Source organism: Arachis hypogaea, chromosome 19, assembly GCF_003086295.3.
Source record: "Arachis hypogaea cultivar Tifrunner chromosome 19, arahy.Tifrunner.gnm2.J5K5, whole genome shotgun sequence".
Classification (NCBI taxonomy): domain Eukaryota; kingdom Viridiplantae; phylum Streptophyta; class Magnoliopsida; order Fabales; family Fabaceae; genus Arachis; species Arachis hypogaea.
The window spans coordinates 136,287,738-136,315,487 of NC_092054.1; the positions used below are offsets into that span (position 1 = coordinate 136,287,738).

General features: G+C 31.7%; 3 protein-coding genes across 12 annotated transcripts in view; 1 reads left to right on the forward strand and 2 right to left on the reverse strand.

Moving 5' to 3' along the window:
- LOC112776086 (polycomb group protein EMBRYONIC FLOWER 2) overlaps positions 1-1,896 on the forward strand; it is a 13,901-nt gene extending 12,005 nt beyond the window's left edge. For 5 of the 7 annotated variants that reach the window (XM_072226622.1, XM_072226623.1, XM_072226628.1 and 2 more), the window contains exons 15-16: positions 87-176; positions 1,626-1,896. In XM_072226622.1, the coding sequence (XP_072082723.1) occupies positions 87-176; positions 1,626-1,743 (208 nt within the window). In that variant the 3' untranslated portion in view covers positions 1,744-1,896. Of the gene's footprint in view, positions 1-86; positions 177-1,588 lie in introns of all 7 variants that reach the window. The other 2 variants (XM_072226624.1, XM_072226625.1) reach the window with 1 other exon arrangement.
- Positions 1,897-7,973: 6,077 nt separating this feature from the next.
- Positions 7,974-9,744, reverse strand: LOC112778830 (glycerol-3-phosphate acyltransferase RAM2-like). Its single transcript, XM_025823111.2, has 2 exons — positions 9,082-9,744; positions 7,974-8,911 (listed from the first exon to the last, which is right to left on the reverse strand). The coding sequence occupies exons 1-2, from the start codon at positions 9,709-9,711 to the stop codon at positions 8,003-8,005; spliced, it is 1,539 nt and encodes a 512-aa protein (XP_025678896.2). The 5' UTR covers positions 9,712-9,744; the 3' UTR covers positions 7,974-8,002.
- Positions 9,745-13,163: 3,419 nt separating this feature from the next.
- On the reverse strand, positions 13,164-27,464 carry LOC112779935 (ubiquitin C-terminal hydrolase 13). 4 transcript variants are annotated; one of them, XM_072226620.1, is made up of 32 exons: positions 27,173-27,464; positions 26,786-26,849; positions 25,809-25,950; positions 25,560-25,717; positions 24,762-25,027; positions 24,467-24,685; positions 24,230-24,338; positions 24,030-24,145; positions 23,497-23,595; positions 22,738-22,847; positions 22,236-22,310; positions 21,437-21,515; positions 21,120-21,266; positions 20,953-21,033; positions 20,734-20,853; positions 19,866-19,988; positions 19,549-19,626; positions 19,323-19,411; positions 19,088-19,196; positions 18,925-18,993; positions 17,669-17,773; positions 17,490-17,545; positions 17,075-17,252; positions 16,835-16,936; positions 16,676-16,747; positions 16,442-16,507; positions 15,791-15,856; positions 15,409-15,492; positions 15,134-15,250; positions 14,857-14,931; positions 14,633-14,719; positions 13,164-13,681 (listed from the first exon to the last, which is right to left on the reverse strand). In XM_072226620.1, exons 1-32 carry the CDS (start codon positions 27,191-27,193, stop codon positions 13,640-13,642), a joined length of 3,324 nt encoding a protein of 1,107 aa, XP_072082721.1. In that variant the 5' UTR covers positions 27,194-27,464; the 3' UTR covers positions 13,164-13,639. The 4 variants fall into 4 exon arrangements, with proteins under 4 accessions (XP_072082721.1, XP_029151209.1, XP_025680070.1 ...); XM_029295376.2 differs by having other exon boundaries at positions 13,164-13,696; XM_025824285.3 differs by having other exon boundaries at positions 26,786-26,852.
- Between the last annotated feature and the right edge of the window lie 286 nt (positions 27,465-27,750).

Here is a 27,750-nt window from a genome sequence, read left to right on the forward strand (position 1 = left end):
CTCTCTGTTCGTTGCATCTTCCTTGTTTTGATAGACTTGTTCATTCGATTTTAAACTTTCTAGCATCAATTATTTTCATGTGGCAGGGTGCGGGCTAATGGTCATGTTCCATGGGCATGTGAGGCTTTTGTAAAAGTCCATGGCTATGAGCTTCTAGAGTGCTCCAAATTGACTTGGTAACTAGCCTTTCCTTTTTTTCTTGTATCAGAGTGCTCTCATTTTATATTATACTAGTGTTGCATGTCGGGCCACTTTTTAGCTTAGAAAAATCCGCAAGGAGCTATGAAGCACGGACACTTCATTGAGTTGTCGTGTTGGACACATTTCGACATGCCTTTGAATCTTTTATGTCTGATTGTGTCTTAATAAAAAATAAAAATACTTCTGCAGAAACGCTTGGACATATCCAAAAATCATCATGTGTCGGTGTGTCTCATATTATTCTCTGGTCTTTTCTTAAATTAGCTTAGAAAAAATATATAATATTATGAGAAAGTATAAGGAACCAACTTTTAGTTACCAACATTAGTCAACTTTAATGTTGAGGTTTATAATTTAGTATTTAGAGTTAAATGTTTATGATTTAATGTCTAAGATTTAAGATAAATAAAATAGTTTTAAATATATCGGCTAATGTTGGTTGAAAAAAAGGTTGATTACCTAATATTACTCTTATTATTCATTAATACAAACAATTCTTACATGATTTATATAATTAAAAAAGACATTAAAAAAATTAGTTTGTGCTTTAATTTTAATAAAATATCAAGATATTGTTACAATTTATCTAAAGCAGTTTATATTTTAATATATATGGCATGTTTTTGTGTCTCAAAAAAAATTGAAATTAGTGTGCCTGCGTGTTGTGTCCCATGTTCTTGTCGCTGTTCGTGCTTCATATATATGGAGTATTACTTGAAGAGACTGGGTTTGACTCTAGTCTGCTCTATAACCATTTTAAATTTCGGGTAAAGTATATATTTTGTCTCTAAAGTTTGAAAAATATTTCAAAAATACTCTTAAGTTGTATTTTGTTTCAATTTTTTCTGAGGTTTTTAATTTACATCAAATATATCCCAAATAGTCAAATTTTGAGAAGGTTTAGGACCAATCTAGTAATAATGCATGATACCTATGTTTGAGTTGGTTGTGTTGAAGGTTGTTCTTGTGAAATTGTTGCTAAATTCATTCTAATTTTTTTGAAAAAATTACCCGCCAGGAATATATTCGATACAAATTGAAAATTTTTTGGACAAAGTTGAAACAAAATAAAACTTAAGAATATTTTCTAAACTTTTAACAAATTTCAAGGACAAAAAATATACTTTATCTTTAAATTTATTATTTACAAAATCGTGAGACAAATGTGAGAAACCAAAATTCGAGTAAAATTACGTTGTCTTAATATATAGATGCATATTGAAAGGAGCTGTTTTATATTAGAGTGAGAGACACAAATCTGGATTTGAAGGAAGAATAAGTTGACACTTTGCTCTGTATTATATGTTCTTTTATCCTCTTTATGACTTAGCCTTCAATCAAAATGTCATGCTTCATTATCATCATATATATATTTTGGATGTTTCAGGATTTGCAAATAATAACAAGTTTGGTCCTGTTGGTAGGTGTTGGAGGTTGCTTTCCATCAAATTATGGAATCATGGTCTTCTACATGCACGGACCATTAATTCATGCAGCCTTATTCTTCAACAATATGAGGCAGAAATCAGCGCCAATAAATAGTTAAAGATAATTCATTCTCGTTCTATGACGTATCCATAAAATTTTCATAGTGGGGACGAAAATATATTAGAATAAATTTTATTGAATATTAATGTTTATACTTTATGTAATAGAAAATTAGAGATATAGAAATTAAAAAGAATTAGTGCGCAACTTTTTTTTAAAAATACTTTTTATTATATACAATTTTGAAAAAATATTTTTTTTTATTTCTAAAATCTGAACTCAAAATTTTAGTTAAATTATAAGCAATTTGTTATCTCATATTTTCAGTTAATTGTATTTTTATTATTTTTACATATTTAATAAATAAAAGAACTAATCAATAGGTATGATATGTCTATTAATATACTAGTATTTATAATTTGAAGTTAGAATTATATTTAAGTATTAGAAAAACTTAACTGTTGATACCTTCCACTCAATTAGAGAATTCATTTGTTATAATATTTATGGAAAAAAAAAATAACCTTTTCAACAAAAACAACGGTTACAAATATGATTATTTAAGAGTTAAAATAAATAATATTAATTAATAGATAGATAAACAGATAATGTTCTTTTTTATATCAAATGATTTTTGAAGACAAAAAAAAAACATTGATAATTTTATGTGTTTAAAAAATTAAGTTTTTAGTTTGATAATTAACTAATTGGTTAGTTTTAAAAAATATATTATCACTAATTAATTTTTTTATTGAGCAGTTCTATTTATTTTGAGTTTTAATATTAAATCAGATTTAACAAGGTAAATATTGCTGCATGTTTCGTTCAATTAAATAAATTATTTTTTAAAGATAAATTTTTAAAAAATCATCTATAATTTATTATGGGAACAAAAACATTATAATAAGAGTAAATATATATAATATACAACTTTGATTATTTTTTTTTTTTAATTTCAGTGGTGACAAGTATCCTCTCTCCACGTAAGATAGGTCTATGTTCCTGACTGAAAAATCCCTTTTAATAAATACAAAAGACAAGATGATATATATATATATATATATATATATGGAAAAAGAGGACCATTGTTTTTTTCACAAAATATAAAGGTAAAAATTTATATGTAAAGATTTATATGTAGTGATCTTTTATTTAAAGTTGATAATTGAAAACTATGAAATAATTTCATATGTTTAATTAAATTATATATAATATTTTTTAGTTATCAATTTTGCATGAATAAGTTTTAACCTTGTATATAAATTGTTGTCACCGACTGTGGGGTATTTTTTTTCATTTCAAATTTATACCCTTTTGTATGGTATTCTCAATTCACTATCTGGATTTGTACCATAAATTTGTAAAGGGATAAAAGGTTCCATACTTTAGTACATTTTTCTGCGGGATGTAGGCGAAGAAATTATTTGGCAAGATGGAATATTATATTCCTGATTTGTTTTGGAGTTTGTTTCATGTGAAAGTTCCATACAATCTTTACATGTCTTGTTTTTCATTATTAATTTGATGTCTTTGCAGTTTCATACTTGGTCATTTTCATGAGTCTGTCGTGTGTGTTTGTGTTTTTCCCCCCTTTTATTTCCAAACCGTGATAACCATGTTCTTGGGAGCCAATGCTAGCTAAGTTTTGGACTTAGATAATCTAATGTCCTATGTTGTTATACATTTTTTAGTTTTTTTAAAAAATATAAATATGGTTAAATATAGTTTAGAAGTAACGGGATTTTCGTACAAACTATCCGAAAAAAATTGAGAGTTTCGTACATATCATTTATTCGGATATTATGAATAACTTATCATTATATTTTCTAGTGTTGCAGAAACAAAATTTGATCACCTAATCGCCTTTGAACATGTAAGAATTTCATATAAATAAATAAAATCTAATCTCTATTGAATGGTTAAATTTTATAAGTGATTCTAGCTAAAAGTACTAGTATACATATTATATTTTCTTATCACGCCTACTTATGTGTTAACGTGTGTATGTGTGCGCGTGTTGTTTTTTAAATAAAATTTGACCAAAATGAAAAGGGTAATGCATCATAGAGTATAAGGTGCATATATAAGTATATCCTACTTTATTTATCATTAGATTATTGTTATTATTTGGACTATCGTAAGCCCTGCCCATAATAACAATGGCCTTGGAACAAGAAGAATCTAAATTGAAATGTGTGGATGATTAACAATAAAACCAACTTTACTTTTTTTATTAAGAAAAAAAAATATAGTATCTAAATTGAATAGGTCAATTTATATTTGATTTGAATATTTTAAAAGCATGTTTATGAGGTTATTTTGCAAATTGATACTCTTAGGTATACTCATTAATGTATCGTATTCCAAAGGAAGAAGTAAAGTATTTTCTGTCCTTTTTAGTGATGAATTCGAGAGACAAATACTATGTTTGTCACTTTGCTTTACGGATTTAAGAATGTTTCTGAAAATTGATGTTCTTGCATGTATGCAAGACATTGTCAACTTAGTTATCCATCAATGGACAAAACAATATATTATATTATTCTCGTTAAGGACATCTTTTAGAATATATGTAAAATAGAAACAATTTTTAAATTTTCGTTTTATTTCAATTAAAAACAAAATTTATCTTTTATATATATCTAGCTCATCTAACACATAAAAGAAAAGGAAGCCAATAGATAAAGAAATCTAAAATATTTTTTTTAAAGATATTTTTTAGCAATTAAAAGTTAATATATATAATTGATTAAATGGTGTTATTTTTATCAAAATTAAATTAAATAAATCGATTTGACCAAAAAATTTATAAATCAAATTTTAAATCGGTCTAAATTATTTTTTTTTTAGAAAATGATTCTTATAATTAATATTGAGAATCCTAAATCTTAACCCTACGATGACACAAAGAGAAGAGAAGAGTTTGAATTTACGGTTCTCAAAATTAATAATAATAATAATAATAATAATAATAATAAGAGTATTTTAGTCGTTTTCTATAATAGAAATATTGTAGTCACTTTTTATAAAAAAAAATATTAATTTAGACCGATTCAAGATTTAATTTACCGATTTTTTGGCCAAATCAATTTGTCTGATTTAATTTTGTAAAAAAACACAATTTAATCAATTATATATATTAAATCTATTATATATATCTAATTTTACAACCAAAATGTGCCACATGTCACTTTCTCATTGCAATTGGAATCAAATTTTTCCCTCCAAAATTAAGGAATTATCCTCTCCTCCTTACAACCAAAATGTGCCACATGTCACTCTCTCATTGTAATTGAAATTAAATCATTTCCACCAAAATTAAAGAGTTATTCTCTCATCCTTACTAATTTTACAACCAAAATGTGTTATATGTCACTCCCTTGTTGCAATTGAAATCAAATATTTCCCTCCAGAATTAAAGAGTTCTCCCTCCTCCCTCTTCCTTTCTCTATTTCTCTCATTCCTTCAACCACTCTAGGGCAATTTACATAAATAAATTATTTGTCTCTCAAATTTACGTAATTGCATTGTTTTAAAAATGAAAACGCAAATACATTGTTTCATATATCTATAGAAACCGCTATTGCCAATAGCGGTTTATCAAAACACGTAATCCGCTATAGCTAGCAGCGGTTTACATGCGAATGGGGGAACACAGAAACCACTAGAGGCTGTCGCGGTTTCTGTTTGTTGATGCTTGGCCATAAATCGCTACTGGCAGTAGCGGTTTATGTGTATTGGGACATGTGCGTAAACCGCTAGAGACAGCAGCGGTTTACGTTGATTAGAAAAAATGTTTGTTTATGCTAAATTAAGTTACAAAAAGATTGAGAGAAAGAAAACGGAGTATATATTTTTTGCAATCATACGATTTATATGAATAAAAAATGAAGTAATTATATTACATGCATATTTATATTTTTTAAATTATATTGTGAAATGATAAATTAAATTTTTTATTTATAATATTATTTAAATAGTATATACCATTAATTGTGAAATGATAATTAATGGTATATACTATTAATAGTGATAACATCATAATTTTGATGAATAAAATAAAAAATATAAATATGCATGTAATAATTTTTTATTTGTATTTATTATTAAAATGAGATTAAATAGCAAATCAAAGAGTGAGTACTCACAGAGTACTAAAATATATAAACTAAGACTAAATTTTTTTTTATCTTCATCCCTTCTAAAACTCATGAATGATAAAATAATTTATTTTTAGTAAAAAATTCACTAAAGCATACACTTTTTCTTTAAAAATTACTTCATTTTTTATCCATATAAATCATATAATTGCAAAAAATATATACTCCGTTTTCTTTCTCTCAATCTTTTTGTAACTTAATTTAGCATAAACAAACATTTTTTTTCTAATCAACGTAAGCCTCTAGCGGTGTACGCACATGTCCCAATACACATAAACCGCTACTGCCTCTAGCGGTGTACGCACATAAGCCTCTAGCGGTTTATGGCCAAGCATCAACAAACAGAAACCGCGACAGCCTCTAGCGGTTTCTGTGTTCCCCCATTCGCATGTAAACCACTGCTGGCTATAGCGGATTACGTGTTTTGATAAACTGCTACTGGTAGTAGCGGTTTCTATAGATATATGAAACAATGTATTTACGTCTTCATTTTTGAAACAATGCAATTGCGTAAATTTAAGGGACAAACAATTTATTGATGTAAATTGCCCACCACTCTATCTATTTTATATATCATTATCAATATCAATGATTAATTATTAATTTGAGAATCAAAATGTGACATTCTTTAATTACATTAAAATTTAAATTAAAATATTAAAATTGAAATTAAAATATTAAAATTGAAATTAAAATATACCTATATTATGTATCATATATTACTATCTAATTACTAATTTTACAATCAAAATGTGCTATATGTCACTCCCTCATCGCAATTGAAATCAAATATTTTCCTCCAGAATTAAAGAGTTCTCCCCTCCTCCCTCTTCATTTCTCTATTTCTCTCGTTCCTTCAACCACTCTATCTATTTTATATATCATTATCAATATCAATGATTAATTATTAATTTGAGAACCAAAATGTGATATTCTTTAATTACATTAAAATTTAAATTAAAATATTAAAATTGAAATTAAAATATACCTATATTATGTATCATATATTACTATCTAATTTAATAATCAAAAGTATCACATGACACTTTGTTATTAAAATTGAGAAAAAATATTTTTTTTCAAAATTAATAAACTCCCTTCCTAAATTCTCTCATCTATCTCTCTCCATTTTTCATTTCTCTCTACCATTTTTACTCTATATATAATTTATATTTTATATTAGTAATTTGACAAATCAAAATATGTCATCCGATTTTTTTTACTATTAAAATTAAAATTTTTTCTTCCAAAATTAACAAACTCTCACTTTTGCTCTTACTCTTACTCTCATTCTTCATCTTTATCTTTCTCTCTTTTTTTCTCTCATTTTCTATTTTTTCTATATTTCTGTTTTACAGAAAACAAAATTAACAAAATAATATAATTCAAATAAAAATTATTATTATTATTATTATTATTATTATTATTATTATTATATACATATTTTTTTAGTTTTTTATTTAGTTTTAAATTTTCACCACTTATCTTTCTAATCTATATTTTTATTTCTCTTCTTTCAAATATTTATTACATATAATTTGGAGAGAATACTAATATTATAATTAAAAATTAGAATCAAGATTCAATTGTTTTAAAAAAATTAATTTTTGAGTTAATTTTATAACTATTAGTATAATTTTTTATGCTAATATCTAATTATTATTTAATTTTTTATCTACAGATACCTTTGTCTTCTTAGTCTGAAATTTTTGTCAACCTACCATAAAAAAGTAGTTTGATTTCGTAAATCTTTTGTGTCATGCATAATTTATACTGTTAGAACAAAGTTGACCGTAATTTTAAAAAATTTATATTTCCGTAATATTATTACAGATAAAAATACTAGTTTTAATTACTAAAAACTATCTTTAAAAAATTTGTTTTAAGCGTCTTTTATCTGAGTGGCTCTCAAAAGAAAAAGATGTTCTAATACTAGGAGATTACTAAAATAATAAAATAAAAAATTAACCAATATTAAATTTTGTATTTTTTATTAATTATATATAAATTCCAACACTTGATTCAAGACCGACTAAACTTGTTTACTTTAATTTTCGCTCTATCAATGTTCACATTTTAGAGTAACATGATCTAACATAAAAGATAGACGATGTATGTATTTGAATTAGAGACAAGTTTAACATTGAAATTGATTAGCAGCCCATGAGTTTGTTGGCCTTAAGAATAGGGTTTTTGTCAAGAGGGACAGTTCCATCATTACCAGCAAGAGCCTTGTACTTGTCTTTCCTAGTGAAGTTTGTGCATTCATATGACAATGTTGCAGCAATGAGCCTCTGAATGTAATTGGCCACATCAATGCTCATCTTGCCACCAGACCCACAAGTCAAGTCCTTAGGCAACTTGTTCAAGAATGTTACCTCATAAGCTGGGCTAGGGTTCATGAAGAAGTAGAATGGATCCATCCCTTTCCACCCTCTAGCGGTTGTTCCATGGAACATGCTCATCCTATTCACCATTGCCACCGGCACCAATTCGTCCGTCAACTCCGCGAACAAGGCCGAAAACCTTAGAAGGAAAGGTTCCCTGCAAGTTGTCCCTTCAGGGCAAATTGCAAGGTCGCCTTCTTGTAGAAGCTTCTTAATCATCGAAGCGTCCGTGGCGCGATCACGGCTTAATCTAACCGTCTTGATTGGTGAGATTATCTCCGAGAGACGTGAGACTGAGTAGGTTACGGCCGGTATAGGGCGGCCGAGGGCTGTGGAGAGAAAAATAGGGTCAAGTAGGGTTCTGTGGGAGCATATGAAGAGGACACCGCTTTGGCCGCTGGATTTATTTGCCGGCGGAGGTGGTGTTCCTTTGATGGTGACGCGGACGCCGAGGGCCCAAAAGGCGTAGTAGACAAGTGGCATAGGGAGGAGAGATCCGGCGGCGATGCGGAGGCAGGCTAAGGGAAACCCTAGAGGGATCCAAAGGAGTGTTAGCAGTGCATTGAGAGGTGTTGGCTTTTGGACAAGCCTTCCATCATGAAATATTATGGGTTTTGGAAGCTTCTCACTTGTAACTGCCTTCACTTGTGGTTTTGGAGGGACAATATATGCTTCCTGCATGCATGCAAACAACCATATATATACTATTAGAATTTCATTTTACTTAACCTACCTAGCTAGCTAGAACAAAATTTACTCTCTCTTTTTCCTTTTTAAGAAATGAGTACATTTTCTTTTTATGTTATGAAAAATGTATATTAAAAAATGGTATTTATTATTATTACCTTGCACAAAGACATGAAAGGAGCATCAGTGAGTCTATCTCCAAGTCCAATATCTGGTTTCTCATCACCAAAAGTTTTCTTGAGCACATCTGCTTTATTTTTTCCAACAAGAACTCCGGGCTTGCAAACAAATCCGGTTGCTCTTCCCTTATAACTTTCTAATTCTGTCCCCAAAACTATGTCGGCACCCAACATCTCCTTCAAAAATGGCTCCACCATCACCCGTGGATTCGCCGTGAGGACGTACCGCCTTCCACATGACGAAAACACGCGCCATGTCTCCGGGTGGAGATCCCCAGAATAAAACTTGGGGAGCACGGCACGTGCTACAGACTCTATACTGGAGAGCCTCATCCCCGCCATTGAGGCGAAGACGAGGACTTGAATCCCCGCGGATTCGGAGACAAAGTAGTATAAAATGGCAGCCAATGGGGATGCCAAGAGAAAGAAGAGGAGTCTTAGGAACCCACCGACCTCAAAGGCAATTAGGGCAAAGTATGGGAAGGAACTTCGCCCTATGAGCAAAGTTCCATCCATGTCTGCCACAACAGTGTGGTTTTCTCTCCCTATGGAGTTACATTTTTCCACTGGCGGAAAAGTAGCAATAGTGTTGGTTGAACTATTTGCCATGTATCTATATATGATAAAGTTGAAACTTAACTTCTTCAAAGTGAGAAAATATTGAAGAAATTTGGTTATGAGTGTACCAATTCCTTGTGTGCATATATATAGAAAGTAGTTGGTGTAGAGAGAGATATAGGGTGTGACAATTATTGGATTTTATTATATTGTTGTTATGAGTTTTGTATGAATTAATTTCTTGTATATATAGGAATTGATGTAGAGAATGAGGGGTAGGTGTGAAACAAATATTGGTTTTGATGTTAATATGATTATGTGAACTATGATTTGATTAATGGTGGCTGAATGGCTCAATGTAATTGACATATACTTTAACGGTATAACCAAGGAAGGACTAAATAAATCTTTGTTTTTTTCTTTAGAAATTGCTATTCATGATATCAAAGAAATAAATTGTAAATTTAGTGATAATTACTTGCAAGATCTAATACATTAAATATGTACTTTTAAAAATATATTTAACTATGGATTTTTATGTTATAATATCTGAAAATTATATGAAAAGAGAATAAAGTACACTGAATATGCTCAAAGTGCATAAAAATATTATTCCAATTTAGTTGGTAGTTATAACTAGTTACTTTGTATTCTCCGTCTAGTTTTGTCATTAATTCCAAATGGTTATTACTTGGCATTTTAATATTTCGTTTTCAAGCATTGCAAATTGCGATGATGTTGCCTTTAACGTATATATATATTTTTTTTTCTTGGAACTTCGAAGCTAATGAAAATCTCGTGTTTGTTAGCTTTGTTCGAATTTTCGTCATTATTATTAGTATTTTTTTATGATATATAGCACTTTTGAACTTTAGTTGTCTTAATTGGGATGATGATGATGAACTTAATTACTTTTCACAACGATGATTTAGTATATAAATAATCAGTGATCAACTTGTAATTGAAAATGACAATCCATTGTTGTAAGTAAGATTTTCGGTTATTTAGATATTAATGAATCAAACGATAATTTTTAATAAATTTTAAAAAATTATTAATTATTTTATTTTAAATTTATAAATTTGTAAAAATACATATTTTTTAAAATATGAACTAAAACACAAAATTTTAAATTTTTATTTTTGTTATTATATTTTTTGATATTTATGTTTTAAGTTAAAAGAAATGTCAATACCTTGTTGAAAATAATTGAAGTTGTGTAGAGTAGCATCTGTCGCAAATTTGCTGACAGTGCTAACGAAATTACATTGAGATTTTTTCATTCTTAATTTTGCAGGCAATGACTGTTAAACTAATATAAAAAATAAAGGTTTTTTAATTTTACTTACACCAACTGCAAAAATAAAAAATAATACGTAAAATGATAAATAGTTGTATTCTTGTATAAAACACTAAATATGTAATTTTTTATTTCTTCTAAAAAACTCGTTGTTATTATAGTTTATAAAGTTTTAAATCGTTCTACGTGGTTCCACCATTTACTATAATGTTGGACCAGTGGAGACTTTTTAGTTTGATTTTATGTTATGTTTTTAATGTACTTTTAAGTTTTAACTCACTCCCTCTGCTCCATGGTTGTGCATCAGCATCAAGTCCACAACCTCCCTTCACTTTCTCATCTGTTTACTTGAGAACAAATGGGATATTCTGCACATGTGCATGTTAGGATGACACTAAAATAGGTTTATTAATTACTTTTCATTAAGGTGCATCAATATTAGGTTTTTTTTTTGGGTAATGCTAGGTAGACAAAAAAAAACAGCTAGAACTTGCCTTATTTAGCATTAATTAATTGTCGCAACAATTAATGAATGTTAAATAATGCAAGTTATGGCTGTTTTTGGCTGATTTTCTTTAGTTACCAAACATTTCCGTTTTTTTTTTTTCCTTGGTTTTAAAGTTGGACCACCTCTTCTAATTTATTTAATTAAAGACGCTACATTAATTTTCCTTAAACATTATCAGACTATGAGCTTATTATCAATGACATCTGATTTTCACTTGACATTTAAGAACCTTTTAATCCTTGGCCTTTTTTTTAATAAATAGAAGAGTTACATATTTAACATTTTATACAAAAATACAACTATTTAATATTTTACATATTATTTTTAATTTTCGCAGCCAGTGTAAGCGAAATTAAAAACGCATATTTTCAACCTTATTTTTACAGTCAACTGCTAGCGAAATTGAAAAAGAAAATTTTCAATACAATTTCGCTGGTACTGAACACTGATAGAAAATTTGTAACATATAAAGTTATAAACACGACGGCTACTTTACACAGTTTTTACTATTTTCAACAATTCATTGACATTTAAATTTAATAGAGGGTAAATAAATAATTAATTTTAAAACATAAATGTGAATAAAAAAATACTCTATTTGGATATAAATAAAATATAAAAAAAATAAAAGTAATAAGAATAGTTCAAATTTTGAAAAATATTTTATTTTACAAACTTATAAATTTATAACGGCATGATTAACAATTTCTTAAAATTTATCAAAAATTATCTTTTGATTTATTAGCATCCAAAGAATTATTACCGAGACTTTTAATAACAAAATTTATATAAAATATAATTTTCCAAGATGGTGGCCTAAGAACTCAAAATTGGATTTTTCAGAACTTGAGATAATAAATACCACCATCAAAATATTTATTATGCACTTTATTTCACAAATTAAATAACATTTTAATTGATATAATATTTTAATTATTTTTCGAATTACATAATTGCATAGATTTAGCTGGTGTCTTTATATTTTAATCATTCTGTTTTAAATTTATAAGTTTGTAGAAATTTGATTTTTCAAAACTTAAACTAAAACAATATTTTTATGAATGTTAATTTGAAGTTAATTATTTATTTACTCTCTATGACTCCATTAACTTTAAAACATAAATACTAGTAACCTGTTAAAAATAATAGAAACTGTGTATAATAGCTAATGTGTTTACTCTGCCTCAAATTCACTGGATGAAACAGTGACTGCGAAGTTAAGATAGAAAATATGCTTTCAAATTCATTTACCGGCTACAAATATGAGTAAGAAATAATACGTAAAATAATAGTTATATTTTTATATAAAATGATACATATATAATTTTTTTTATTTATTTAAAAAAAATCCTAATACAACCTTTTGATTGACCATGACTTTGAAAACCAAACCCTTGTAGGCTCAAAAGGAATACTGCTATTCTATAACGATGAACCACGCACCATTGCTAATGAGGTGCACAGTATTAAAACCCGTCTGAATGAAGCAAACTCGTTAAAATCACATCAAAGATCTAAGATCCTTAAAATCTTCGAAAGCAGCCCATATTATAGCTTTTAGCAATATACCCAGCGTCGTACAGTTTCGGCTATCAAAAGGTAAATACGCTGTGAATCGGTTTAAACATATGTCCTCTGATCTTGGCAATTGAACAGAAAAATATTAGAACAGCAATTTAAAGATGAGAACCCAACTGGGAGCAAACTAATGTTCCAATTAAAGTGAAATCAATAATATGCTTCTATTTAAAATTAAAACCAGCCATGAAATAAAATTACATGGAAGACCCTGCAAAAGCATATACAAAATCCTGATCTTCTAGCTCTCCAACGAATGCAAACAAAAGAGAGCCAGAATAGAAGCAGACATGGAAGACATTTGAGTAATCCCTATAACTTCTATACAAAACCAAACCCAAAATCTTATGTACTAAAATACAAAGGAATCGCCAACAGATGAGAGCCTAAGGGAATGAGTTTCAATAACCAGTAAGCAACTGTTTAAGGCTATACACCTATCTCCTAAGCTATAATAATGTAATGATTTCCAACATAAGATTCATAGACAGCATCTCTATCATCTACACACTTCTTTTGCCACCCCCTGAAAGCTGCAGAGTGCCATTGGCTGAATGTATTATTATATTGACTGGCTCAGATGATACATATCCTCAGTTGTAGATTTTTACCGGCTTCTCGAATGCGTGACGATTCTGCAAAATTGAGAACTAATCATTGGAAATGTCAAGAGACCTTCAAATAGAATTATATCCAGTGATGCATACTCTATGCATGATCTCAGATCATTAATTCAAAGAATTTGATTTCAGTAAATACGTTCTCTAATCTAATATCCAAATATATACTGGAACAATCAAGTTTCCAGGACAATGGTCAGGGGGCATCCCGACTGATGGAAGGAAAAGGTAAGGCAGATAAAGACACTGAAAACGGTTGTGAATGAAGATGCTTGCATTGAGAAAACCATACAAAAGGGCAAAAAAAAATTGCGCAATTTGAATATCTGAAAATCTTATAACATGTTAGTAAAAATTATTATAACCGAGTTCTAATGTGTTTAGGAACGTAGCAGAGAAAATTATAGGACAGGTCACAAAGGATGGTAACATTCAAATACCATTTTAAGATTATGGCGTTAAAGTAAGAGGAAATAGAGAACAAACTACATGTAACGTGAAATATATTCTTATGATTTAATGTAGTGTGATAAAATAAGCAAAACATCATCCCTGTTTATCATAATACTAAAACCCTAATCCTAATCAAATGAGGAAAAAATAATGAAATAAAAGAAAATTAAATAAGAAAATCAATGCTAAGAGACCATCTAGGTAGAAAGATTTTAACAGGAGTAATTGACAAAAATAGCTTCAAACAAGGGAGGTGATTTATCACATTTCAAAATTCTGATTAGCTTTTATTATCATTGCAAGGAGATCTATCGTCATATCTAGGTTGTCTTAGTTTCTGTTTAGTACCTGATATAAAAGCACAAAAGTGACGCTATACTTTAATCCATCGTTAACTCTCGATCATCAATACCATCCATATCAGGCTTAAGACAGGTTACATATGCCACTGACAATGCCACACAGAGCATCACCAAAGAAAAGAATGAGTTGTTAGCTGAAAATACTATTTACCTGGTTGACAGCATAGGACTTTTTTGGAGCATTGTCCGTGTGTTCCAGTCCAAGATATTGCTCCCAAGCGCCATAGATATCCCTTCTCTAAACATTCAAACAGTGTGCGGTAACTTGGAGTTAGAAATTGAACAATATGCCACAGTGGAATCCAGAACAAACTCAGACTCAAAATTACACAACCCAAAAGTAAAAGTAACATGAGAAAGAGAACACCAACAGACCTGAAACCGAGAGGAAACAACATCTGAATCTTGTAGGTATTCAGGACGACCGAGTGACAGAAATGCAAACTTCCACTGGAAAATAACACAATTTACATTATAACTGTACTCTCATCCAAACAGAAGCTGAAGCAGGAGTGGAATGCAAAGAACAACTAATTTTCCAGACACCCAAATAACAAGTAATGACTAATACAGCTCAATACCACGCAAATTTACTAGCCAAGCTTGAAAATGCCTAGAAACAGTATAAACTGAATTAATTGGGCTTATTAACCTTCGAAAACTCTTCATCTGGAACTTGCAACTTTTTCTGTATCCGCAACTTGACATCAGCTAAAGTCTCACCCTCATGTACAACCAAGAAAAAAGGGTCTCCAAAATTCTGAACTTGCTGTTAAATTCCCAAGCCGCCAGAAAAAAATAGAAACACAAATCAGAAGGAAAGTGAAGTTTTAGATAGTAATATGACTTGATTTCTTTGAAAGGTGAAATATACTTGGATCAAAGCACTAAAATACAAAAAGTATACAATAGACTTCATCTCACTACCTGATTTTGTGTCGTATCTTTCATGAAATGATAAACATGGATCAACCGATCATTAGGGCCAAGATTTTTCTCTTCTTCAGGAATCTTCAAAAGTATACAACAAAATTACTTTTGGGACAATAAACTAAAACAAAGAGGAAAAGGTAGCGAGAAAATTATAAAATCATATCACCATAAATTTAGTTCTTTAGTTTTTGTAGGATGAACAGTAAACTAGTATTATCCAAAATATCAAATGAAAGTTGCATTTCAGATCATTAAAAACTGGTTTAACAGGTCACCGGACCTCATCAGTAGTATAAAAAATAAAGCAGTCTCTCTATCAAGTGAATCTTATATTTGATTGGTAATTATAAACTCATCACAATGCAGTAATCTTTACCTCCTCTGCTCTTAGTGTCCAATATTGGTCATTAATATTCTCAATCTTTTCACTGGGAGAGAAAATCTGTGAAAAGTAAAGTTAAAACATCTTTAGCAAGATAGCAATGGGAATAAAAATCCAAAAATAAATAAGACAAGCAGCAGCGACGCATTAGAAACATAAATGCCTATACTATATACATCACAAGAGACATAACTGCCACAAGGACATTGTTATATATGTATAATGAAGCATCATTATCATTGAAAAAAGGAGAGATCAGCAAATGACATCTTACTTTCAGATCATCATAGATGGAGAGAACAAGTCAGTTTTAGGTGGCTACCTCACAAAGACTTTCTTGAACATTGTCATAACTTGACAATTGGGTCGTAAAGCTATCATCTCTCTTTCTATCACTATAACTTTAATACTTTATCATGTAAATTGCTTAAAGGAACTAATTTCAGTTAATAATGTAGCTATATAATTATTTGGGTGGTTGGGGGACTCTAGTGGCGTGACTTCAATAAAGGCAACATCGCCTCGATGCATTAGATTGAGTCTAATCAATCTGCTTTTTGCCATGTGACAAAAATACCAACTGAAGGAAATTTGTAACAATGCTAGGATTTGAATAAGGAAAACACAAACTATGCTCTTCAGCACCTTATATATCTTGTGATAGAAAACTTCGAGCAGTCTAAGTTCTGCATTAGGATGAGATAAATCCACCTGCTTCAAAATACACAATTATTATAGAAGAAATATATATATATATTAAAAAGAAGCATTAAAACAGACTGTTGAATTAAGCACGCAATAAGGCATGCCAATGATTTCTTGTAGCCTGGAAAATCAGTATGACTTGGATTATGCATCACTTATAAATTCATACTTTACCTTTGATTTAAGATCATTAATTACATCTTCCACGTCACATTGCTTTGGTAATCTAATAGTATGAATTAACACCTGAGGAAGGATAACTCTCTTAGAAGAAGAATACTCAGCTTAACAAATTTACATAGTGAAACAGTTAATGAAATGACTAGCACTCACTTCATCCTTGGTAGCATGATGGAAAGCAATTTTGAGTGTTTTTAGACCTTGCAATTCTGGCAGAGGGATATCCAACACTTCATAATATAAAATATCGGAAGTCTAGAAATATAAATGTAACAAATTAATTTATGAAATCAGAAAACAAAACAGATAGCAACTTTTGAAACCCTTAAAAGTTGCAAAAATTATATAGTCCTACATAATCTACTGAGGAAGATGTAAAATTGTGACTAATACCTGATTGTAGTGAACCAGCATGTCAGACAAATTTTCTACTCCCCGATACTTGATTGGCTGTGGTTTAGGTTGCTGAGAGTAGCAGTTATGAGACGTCAGTCTGATTTTAGAAGGATCATCCAAACCAAGATGTTGAGCAACTCTTGTAACAACATCGTCATATGTATGCAGCTTTGACCTAAATGACCATCAAGCACATATCACTTGCCACATAAAGATACTTGCAGGTGGAGATATCAAAATCTTGACTACTTGGAAATATTTATAATGGAACTAAGGTGGTTATCTAATGCTTTCACAATGACGGGATCTTTAGGTAGATGCATTTATCTACAATTTAGTTATGATAACAAGAGAAAAACAAAAAAGAAGGAACAGAAAAGATTCCATGATTGTAGGAATAGCAGAAACTTACAATTCAAGACTGAACTCATCCTCTTTTGGTCTCTCCAAAGACCGGAAGCGTACAACCTGTGAAACGAAGGAATAAAATAAATACAAAAGGACTTGTTAGCAAACTATGCCTATGATGTCCTTAACGAGATCATTACACACAGCTAGTCACAAAGATACAAAACTATAGGAATGTCATACCTGACGGTTATGCACATATTCCAAGAATGAAGGAACATCTGGATAACGATCAGCACTTCCAACTTTGGGGGTCTTCTGGTAGCAAATAATATCACCATCCTCAAGCTGGCCAAGGACAAAAAGATAGAAGTCACAATTGTGTGTCAATAAAATAGAATATTGTTGACTAGATCAAATCAAAATCAGATTCCTAATTCCTTTCATGAATCTGTTATGTGAATAGAATTAATTATAAATCTTTTCCTTTTTTGGTTTATTGCAGTGGTCACACCAAAGATTGGAGGGGTGCTTCTGATTTGATGAACTTTTAAGTGCAGCAGGTGCCACTAAGAGTGCATTAGACTCCAAAGAAGTCTGTTCAGTCTTGCTTTTCCCCATCATCACAGCTCTACGAGTTTCCTCTCTTCTAACCTCAGCAAATACTTCTCCAATTGAGGATAGGATTGCTCTTCCAATAATTCTGCTACGAACTTCATCTAGCTCCACGTTGAGGCCTGCAAGAAACTGGAATATCCTCCCTTCTTCCACTGTTTGTTGGTGGTGTTTGCCATCAGCGGCTGAATTCCACTTGTAGTTATTGAAGTGGTCAAGATCTTGCCACACCCGCTTCAATGTGTGGAAATATTTGGTGACATTGTCACTCCCTTGTTGAATTTCTCTAGCTTTTAGAGTAAGTTCATAAATCTGGGATTTACTCCCAAGATCAGAGTACATCTCCTTGACACTATCACCACTAACTAGTACCCATTGCTCAGATTTTAAATATGATGGAGTAGGAGTGGTGTTCTCCTTTTGTTCAGGATTAATGACTGAGCAACTATCAGCCATAGCTATAAATCAAAGGCACAGTGCAGAGATCCTGCTCTGATACCAAGTTAAAGTGTTTGAATATATTATTCTATCAAATGTACAGGGAATCATCCTCTTTATAGAGGAATTATAGAAATAGAAATAACTAGAAAATAGGAAAGAAGGGAAAATACTAGCCAAAAATAAAGAAAAGATTTCTAATCATAAAATCCCTAAAATTAAGCTAAACCAAAAAAGGAAAAGATTTATAATTAATTCTATTTACATAAAAGATTCATAAAAAGAATTAGGAATCTGATTTTGATTTGATCTAGTCAACAAATATAGTGTGGACATTACTGAAAACCCAACCAATAACAATAAATAAATAACAAATGATCATAGAAAGCATTGAGGGGAAGAGAAAAAGACAAAAAAAAAGGCAGTTAATCATTTATAAATGATACCTGATTAGCACGAAATGTAGATTTCTTGTCAACAAGCTCACACATGACTTGAGGTTCAAATTTTATTTCCTGAATGTGCATGTGAAGGGTAAGTACTCTTTTCCTCTCCGCTTCATGTTACAATCATGGTAAATGATGATATGTCAAATGCATATTGACTAACCTCAAAAAGTTCAATTTCCTCATCACGAGCAAATCCTGCCATTTCATTTAGTCTAGTCAATATATCCATAGGCCTTCCACTAGCCGACACATAAAACCTCCCTATATACCTGAGAAAACAAAAGATCTGCCATTTGTGAATTAAATGTATTTTCACCTAAAAAATAATAGGAAGATCAAGTGCCATTTATATATTTAAATGTATTTGCACTCTAAATAATAAGACAGTCAAGTACCGAAATTCCTCATTTGATGGGTCATAAAGTTTGAAGAATAGCAGCAAATCTTCTGTTGACTTCTCAGGAAGAGCGATAGGCCGGAAATCCTAATTGAATATGCAAATCATGAACAAAAAATCCATGTCCTTTAGAAGCTAGTAGGAAAAAGAACATAATCACGTGCAATTTTTTGACGGAACTGTATTACCAGGAACAAGGTTGAAAATGTAAAGGAAAATAGTACCTGTCCTGTTTCCACTTCCAAAAATAACTTCAGTTCTGCACTATTTGCCTTATTGGACACTTCCCTTAACTGTCCAACCTGCAAGTGATAAGTAAAACAAAACAATTTGCAAATAGCACAATCAGCAATATCATCATAACATATATTAAAAAATTTAAACATCTTGTTTTTTCTCTTTTGGATAGAAAAGAAACTTTAATTTCCACTCTAAATCTCACAATAACAGATAGTTATCATACTTAATATATAGATCATGGCTACCAGCATGCAATTTATGGCCAGTGGCACAAAGCAATTAAAATGGGTGAAGTACTCACTGATTGGGCTTCTTCTTGAGGTGTCACAGGTCTATTTGGCCTATATGTGTGGTTTTGGCGTTTTGCCCACAACCAAAACCGTTGGTACTGGACAGGTACACCCAACTCTTTGGCAACTTCCTCCTGAGAAAAGCTTCATTGTCAGAAAGACACGGAGAAAATATAAATAACTTTTTATTTTCTCAGATATCATACAAATTAAATGACAGTCCAACTTGTCAAGGATCACCTAAGTGGACGATGACAATCAATATGAATTGAAAAAGCATGCATTCTATTAGCAAAGACGGGTACAACATTTAAAATGAGAATTTCTAATCAACTTAAGCAGCTTTTATTATCTTAAAATTCTAATTAACTGACTCACTAAACCACTCCACCCAAAAAAAAAAAAAAAGCCAACAAAACCCCTAATTTAGAGGATATTCATTCAGAAAACCTGATAAGAGAAAGATCTTTTGAGACAAATTCATTCAACCAGTTGTCTGGTAAATCCACATATGGGAGTAGATCCCAGTACAATCCTCGAAAACCCAGATCCGGGTATCAGACACCTAAAGTGAAATATATGAGGAAAGGAAAAAATCCATGACAAATAAACTTCTTCCTGCCGCAATCCCAACAGAAAAAAGAAGCAAATGTCATTCAGGCATTACAAATCTAAGTCCAATATCCATAACTTACAACAGCACCATGTGTTGTTGCAAGATTGATCCACATGACTGAAAGATGATATCAAATGCCAAGTGAAAATAATCCATAATGGATGGTAAATTTTGCTAGATTCTCAAATGAAATATATAGAAGTATAAATTGCCAAACATATTAGAGCACTATGCAGATCAAATTATAAAACAGTAATCCATACCTTAAAAACGCTGAAGGGAATTTGTTTTTGAATACGGAAACTTCTCACTTTATCATGATCCACAAGATCAAAGAATATATCTTCTCCAATCTGTTCAAACAGATCAGCATCACGTGCAACCTGTGGCCAGCATCAATAACTTATCACTAAACAATCTCTTATGAGTCACCCAACCTAGAAAGCATCTTATAAAAGAATATTGGAGTAAGAAGTGGCAACCTTTACAATGGTATACAAATGAGCCTCTGCCTTCTCCTTCCTCTTCAGCTCTTTTTCTTCTTGTTCTTTCTTTAACCTCACCTAAAGTGTAAAGTTGAAAATAAAGCATTGCTACATCAAAATACGAACAGCAAAATCAAATTACACCAGTGAAACAAACATCTTACTCTAAGGTGTTCAGCAATGTCCTTCTCATCCACATTGCATATGATCTTATCTTTGTCACTCTCGCGTATGTAAACAAGCATATATGCATTTGAATACTTCGTAAATTTAAAGGGGGAGTTGTTGAAGCCAGGGTTGGTATGAGGTAACTGCAAACAACAAAAATTAAGAAATAGAAAGATATTGTAACTGAGAAATAAAACATTGCGGGGGGAAAAAGTCTACTCAAACTAAAAAGAAAAAGAACATTCATTTCAGACAAAAGTTGATATCAAACTATGGATGAAAGAAGTGCCAAAGCAAGATAATGGAATATTACTTCTTCTTCCCCACCATATTGTTCTTCCAATGCCCTTTTAGCCTCCTCTTTCGTAACACGCTCATCATCAAATTTAAACCTAAAAGAAGAGTCATGCTAGTTTAAAATAGAGCACAAAAAGATGACATGAACAATACAGATACAGTTGAAAACAATTAAAAGTAATGAAACATCAATCATGTAGGCATCACTCCTCAATCAAAGTTAGAGATAAGACCAAAATTACATATCAAAAAAATAAATAAATTACAACAAATAAGCCTTATTCTCCTTGATGAGTCAACTATATGAGGCAAACAACGCCATAGATGCGGCTTTTCTTGGACCCTACATAATGTGGGATGCTTTGCACTAGGCTGCGCATTATATATGCTTAACTACATTTTTAAGAGTGGAGGAAAAAAGAAATGCAAATCCATCAAACTACCAATCCCTCTTTTTCACAAAGGACTCGGTTGTTAACTTTTGCTTTCTTAGCGAAGTGCCTCTGCTGTAAATCTGTAATCATTTCTTCCACTGCATTAAATGTTTTTCCTATAACAGAAGTTCAAGGGGAATGAATTGGGAAAAAAATTATTGTGCCTGGATCAATGCATTGACTAGCTATGTCAACTGTTCAGAATCCACTAGCACTGTGGAACATCTATACAGAACCCAATATATTTTCTCGTTTCACGGGGAAAATTGGTTGGCAATCAGAAACCAAACCAGTTTTCATGGAAAATATAGTACAAAACAAAGAAACAGACTTAAGCATGTAACAGTTGATATAAAAATACTGAAAGAATTAAGTGCATACCACTGATCTGATAGAGTTGGCCTAATGTAAGCATAGTAGTGTCCGCCATGAACCCCACCACTGTGAACCAAAACACTGAAAACAAATAATGGCACACACAATATCATAAGCAACTGGTTAATTAGATACCAAACCATATCAAATTAAAAGTAGTTTAAGATGAAGAGGAAAATAAAACACACAGATTTTGGTCAATAAGGTGGTGTACATAAATACATTATAAAATGAAACAATGAAGCAAAACATAAAACATTAAAGGAGTTCAAGCAGTCAACCCCGTTACTGCTGTCCAGCCAAATTGGACCTTTTTTTTTATGAAATATTGCACCACACTATAACATAAAAAAAATCAATAACAGTCCACAAGAAATAGATTGATCTTTCACAAACTCGTTTCAACTTGGAAGATTTCATTGAATAGAATTTCCTATAATTAAGATCAATGGTCACAAAGTATCGAATACCTTTATTTTATCAACAAAAGAAAAAACATTTCAAATACCTGTGAAGTGTATAAAGGTTGCGAACTCTTCTATCAGCTTCAGGAGACAAATACTTTCCATCCTCCCTATCAAGATCTAGTTGCAAGGGGAACTCATAACGGTCGTTGATCTGTTAATGGCCCATAAAGATGTCAAAAAGATGAAAAATGGAGAACTTCACACACACACACACACACACTAAGATATAGCAGCGACCAACAAGATGTCTGCATAGATCGAGTCAACTACACAGATAAAACTAGACCTAGTGTTCTATACTCTTTCTAAACCATTTCAACCATCTGCTAGAGTAGGGTTACACAAGGTAGGATGTAAAAATTACACTGCAACTTTGCAAGTGACAGCTGTCTTGCATAACATTTTACAAACATGTAACAAATCACCCAACTAGTTTCCATAATACATTGGATCTGCTGATCCTATAGACTCAGATGTACTCTATTTTTGATCATAATAATCAAGCCAAAATTTTCTGTCTCCCTCACTCTCAGTTTCTTCCAATGACAATCAAACAATTAAAATATAGACATTCTTTTATGGTTTCATCAATAGATCTTGAGGGCATAATTCACCAAATTTGGATCAAGAATTCAAGATAAGAGAGACAGAAAACTAATAGGAACTAAGACACAAAAAAGTTAACAAGTAAATGCTAATTTTGCTTACCTTGGTTTAATATGACACTGAAAACTAAACTGAAACATACAACTATATTACAAAGGAAGGAATATATCCTTGATTTTAGAGTTAATACTAACCTTTACCATAGTGTCTCGCATAAAATCGTATTCAAATCGTTTTAATTGAAGTTGAAGAACAGGTGGAAAATCAATGAACAACACACCCTTCCTTGCCTCCTGAAAGAATAATCACAAGAATAATATTGAGAAATGCCAAAAAGTGACATATATGGAATACATTTAATATAATATTGAAAACAAGAGGGGAAAGTAAAAGAAACACATCTAGGGAATAAGACTAGAAATATTGTGTCATTTATAGAGGGTCATATGTACACAGCTTTACCATCATAAAAAGCAAGGCTGTCTCGCACAACAAGAACCCATAAGAATGCATGGATACACCTTCATGCCTGAGGATTTCTTATCATCTATAGTATATTGTTTTCTCCTTTATAAAATTTCTCCCTATTACCAGAACAAAGGGAAAGAGAAAAAGAAAAATAAATGCATGGATATAACTACAGCTGATTGCACCAGCACTAAGTGCATAACCAGTGTAGCCATATACGGCTAAGAAAAAGGTACAACTTGGTATCAAATCGTTTTACCTGTAAGCCATACTTCTCCGCATGATACTTGTTATCACCCTCAAGCCGTTCCACTTCGACGTACTTGTCAAAGGAGTCGTACACATCCCGACACCCTTTGACATCAAGCTGAAGATCTACAATCAAATAGCCAAAATTCTATATAAAGTCATAGAATAGATGGAATGATGTAATATACAACAGCATTCTAAAGCACGTACCATAAAATGATTCTTTTCTTGTGGATTTGTAGTCCACATTGATGCATTCGATATAATTCATATGGTGGCCTTCAAACAACTGCTGTATAGTGCCTTCCACAACAGTTCCCTAAAACAAGAGGAAACTTCAATACAATAATATCCTAGGCATATAAAAAGCTACATGACGAGTGTAGCTAAAACATTGTCAAAACAACATAACTAAAAGCAGTTACCATTAAAAAGGAAAAATTGTACCTTCATTTTGTCTTCTAGCTTTTCACAAAGAACCCTATTAAGTTCTTGGACATCATGCTGCATGAATGCATCATACGTATCCCATCCGAATGACTTAGTTAACTCTTTTGTTGCTACACTACTATCACTGTACTGCAGTTTGTAGAATAAACTCTGTAATGCTAGGGGAATGCTCCCTGATGGCATATCATTCTCAGTTGTAGGCATATGGTACACAGCCTGTAACAAAATATAATGCACGTGAGCTGCTTCCTTTGAGAAGGAAAAATAGTTTTCTATGTGTATACCAGCTAACCTTTCTAAAATATGGAATGTGATACAATGTCTGAAGGAGAGAATTCATGTAACAAGTAGCTCCTTGGTTTTTCAATCCAACATAACCAGTTTCCTTTTTTGAGTCGTGAGACCAGTAATCAACAACCTTACGTACAGCAACATCAGCCTCAACTACACATGTGTCGTTCACAACATAGCCTCTACTAGGATCGAGCAATTCAGAAAGCGGCATGAAATTGGTGAACCCCCAATCACTCTCACGTGCATTGAACTGGTGTGATGTTTCTGCAATTGGAAAGCAATCAAAGAAATATTTTATTCCCCAAATGCAAATAAATAAACCCAGAGAAAAAAATAGAAGACGAAACTAATCAAGTAAGAGCAAGCATAATTATCATCGACAGGTAAACTCCTAAAGAATCTAGCTGAGTACAAATGCATAAACTGCACTAATTAGTCACAGGCACTGTGGAATATCAGTCATATCCAATATTTATTCAAACTTATATAATTTCATGTGTTGAATCAAAACAAAAATCAATAGATGTCTGATCAAAATCCAGACCACTGCTATAATTTGAACAAGAATGTTATAGAAAGTCAACCAAAAGCAAAATTGTACAGCTATTTTGATCAAAAGCTTACAGAAATCACTGTTTCAATAGAAATAAGATAATTAAAATTAAGTACACCACAGTGCAAGAAGGAAACATGCTCACTAGGACTTGTGACATCAAACAGAAACATAACTCATCCTATACTTATTACATATGGCAATATAATATCTTCATTGTGAACGCCTATTGAGAGAAACTACCTTTTCTAATTGAGAATTTATTATGAAGTTGATTAACAACAGTCAAGCTGAACTGCGCATATCTACTCCATCCATAAGGCAACAACACTGAATCTACAACATCCAGATACATAGACAAATGATCAACATTGTTCCCCTTCGGAAAGACAAGTATCCGCCTGCTCATTGCAAATAAGGTGAATTAGGAGTTAGGACCGCCATCTCAAACAACAAAATTTAGTTAAAGTATATGAGAAAAAATCCACATACCATCTGTAGCCTCCAACTTGGAAAGAGTCAGAATATACTTTCCTCATAAGCCTCGAAAAATTATCAATTGTCCATGTGAACCTCCCAGATTGTGGATCATCCACTATAGGTGCATCAACCGTACTAATGTTTTCTGCTTGTACTAGAACCAAATAGGAAAAGGATAAAGGAAGAAAACCAACAAATGTAAGTAGAACAGTCACTCTTTTACTCAAATCACTGAAAAATATAAAATAATTGATTTATGTTTAACAAGCACTTGAGGGTCAGCAGCTCCACACAGCACACACAAGGTGGAGGAAATAATATTAGCTTTGATATTACAATAATCCACTTCCATAATGCAGGCCCATGCAGAATGAAATGCTTATCCAGTCAAACAAGTCCACGCACAATGTGGAGGAAAGAATCGTTAACCAAACTAGCACTTTGCAAATCAAAACAGCTTGACATACATTGCAGGGGAAACTCATAAAGCTATAATGCCCACTTCCCGCAGTTCCTTAATCAAAGCAATGTTTGCACTTCACGACAATATGCATGATCCCCCCCCCCCCCCCAAAACACCAAAGTCTCCCCCAAAAAACCACCACAAAATAAAAACAACACACACACAAACCTAATACTAAGATAGAGACAACATTGAAGTGACCTTGCTTACAATTCAAAGACCGAAAGAAAATACAAGCAAAACTAAAAGAGCTACCCACAGTAAACGAAAATACAAGCAAAACTAAAAGAGCTACCCAACAGCAAACTAAACCATATCGTACTGACACGAACCTCTCACCGGGGTACAATAAGGAAGCAACAAGCACACATTAGATATTATATGCAAATATAGATACCGTACGGTATTAAGAATTAGATAAACGAATAATTCTACAAACAGACTCATCCACCGTGATCATTAGCAACATCACCATCATTCACCAAAAACCAAATGCATGTCAATTTAAGCTTTATTTATTTTGTACCTTCCATGGGAAGAGGGCCTTCAGGATTATCAGAGTTAGGAACCTCCATCTCTTCGTCCTCCTGCTGCTGCAACAACAAGAAGAAGAAGAAGAATCATAATTCAGAACACAAACAAACAACCACAAACCGATCTACTCTCCCTCACTACCAAAAACCCTAGCAGCAATCACGAACACAAATAAACCAAGCAAAGCAGCAAGCACGCAGAAATAAAACCAATAAAAAGAAAAAATTAGGTCAATTCAGAATCAGAGAAGAGAAGTCGTGTCGGTTGTGAATTGCACCGAATTGAAGCTATTCGAAAAACAAAAGTATAAGAATTTTAAAAATAAACAAATAAAAGAAAAGAAAAGCAGAAAAAAGAGAGCGCGAGAGTGATAACGTACCTCTAAGTGTGGAGGAGGCATTGGTGGTGGTGGCGGCTGCGATTGCAGAAAGAAAGTGATGTATGAAGCAGTGAGCGAAGAAGGCGCGAACGACGGAGAAGAAGTTACGAAGAAGAAGAAGAAGAAGAAGAAGAAGGAGAGTTAGTGAAAGTGAAAGTGAAAGTAAAAGAGGCGAGTGATTGCGCAGCGCAGTGCTTAAAAGAGTGAAGGGATGCCTTCTTTCTTTCTTTCCGTCTGTATGCTGGGCTTTGTGCTGATGTAGTGATGTGTGTGCGTGTCTGGTCTAGTAAGTAAGTACCAGGAAGGATATTATTGGAAATTAATAAAACAAATAAATATTACCTTTTAAAAAGAATAAATAAATAATGAAGATAAGAACAGATTTATTATTTTAGAAAAACATAACATTATTGATACATCAAATATCACTGAATTTCGTATTAATATTTTACTTTTAAATTACGTATTTTTATTATAGGGTTTTTTTTAAGAGAGAAAATAAAAAGGGAAAAAAAGCCACAATAAATAAGTCTATTCAAATAAATCGGATTGCATTAGGTTGAGATTTTGGATCATGT

Bases quoted from the DNA above. Each gene is read 5' to 3' on its own strand.
- LOC112778830 (XM_025823111.2), bottom strand. From the start codon at position 9,711: ATGGCAAATAGTTCAACCAACACTATTGCTACTTTTCCGCCAGTGGAA. The intron at 8,912-9,081 runs GTAATAATAATA...GCATGCATGCAG, and splicing joins CTTTCATGTCTTTGTGCAAG to GAAGCATATATTGTCCCTCC.
- LOC112779935 (XM_025824284.3), bottom strand. From the start codon at position 27,193: ATGCCTCCTCCACACTTAGAG. The intron at 22,311-22,737 runs GTATTTGAAATG...ATTTGTTTTCAG, and splicing joins AACCTTTATACACTTCACAG to TGTTTTGGTTCACAGTGGTG. The intron at 17,546-17,668 runs GTATGACATTCC...TTCGTTTCACAG, and splicing joins AATATGTGCATAACCGTCAG to GTTGTACGCTTCCGGTCTTT.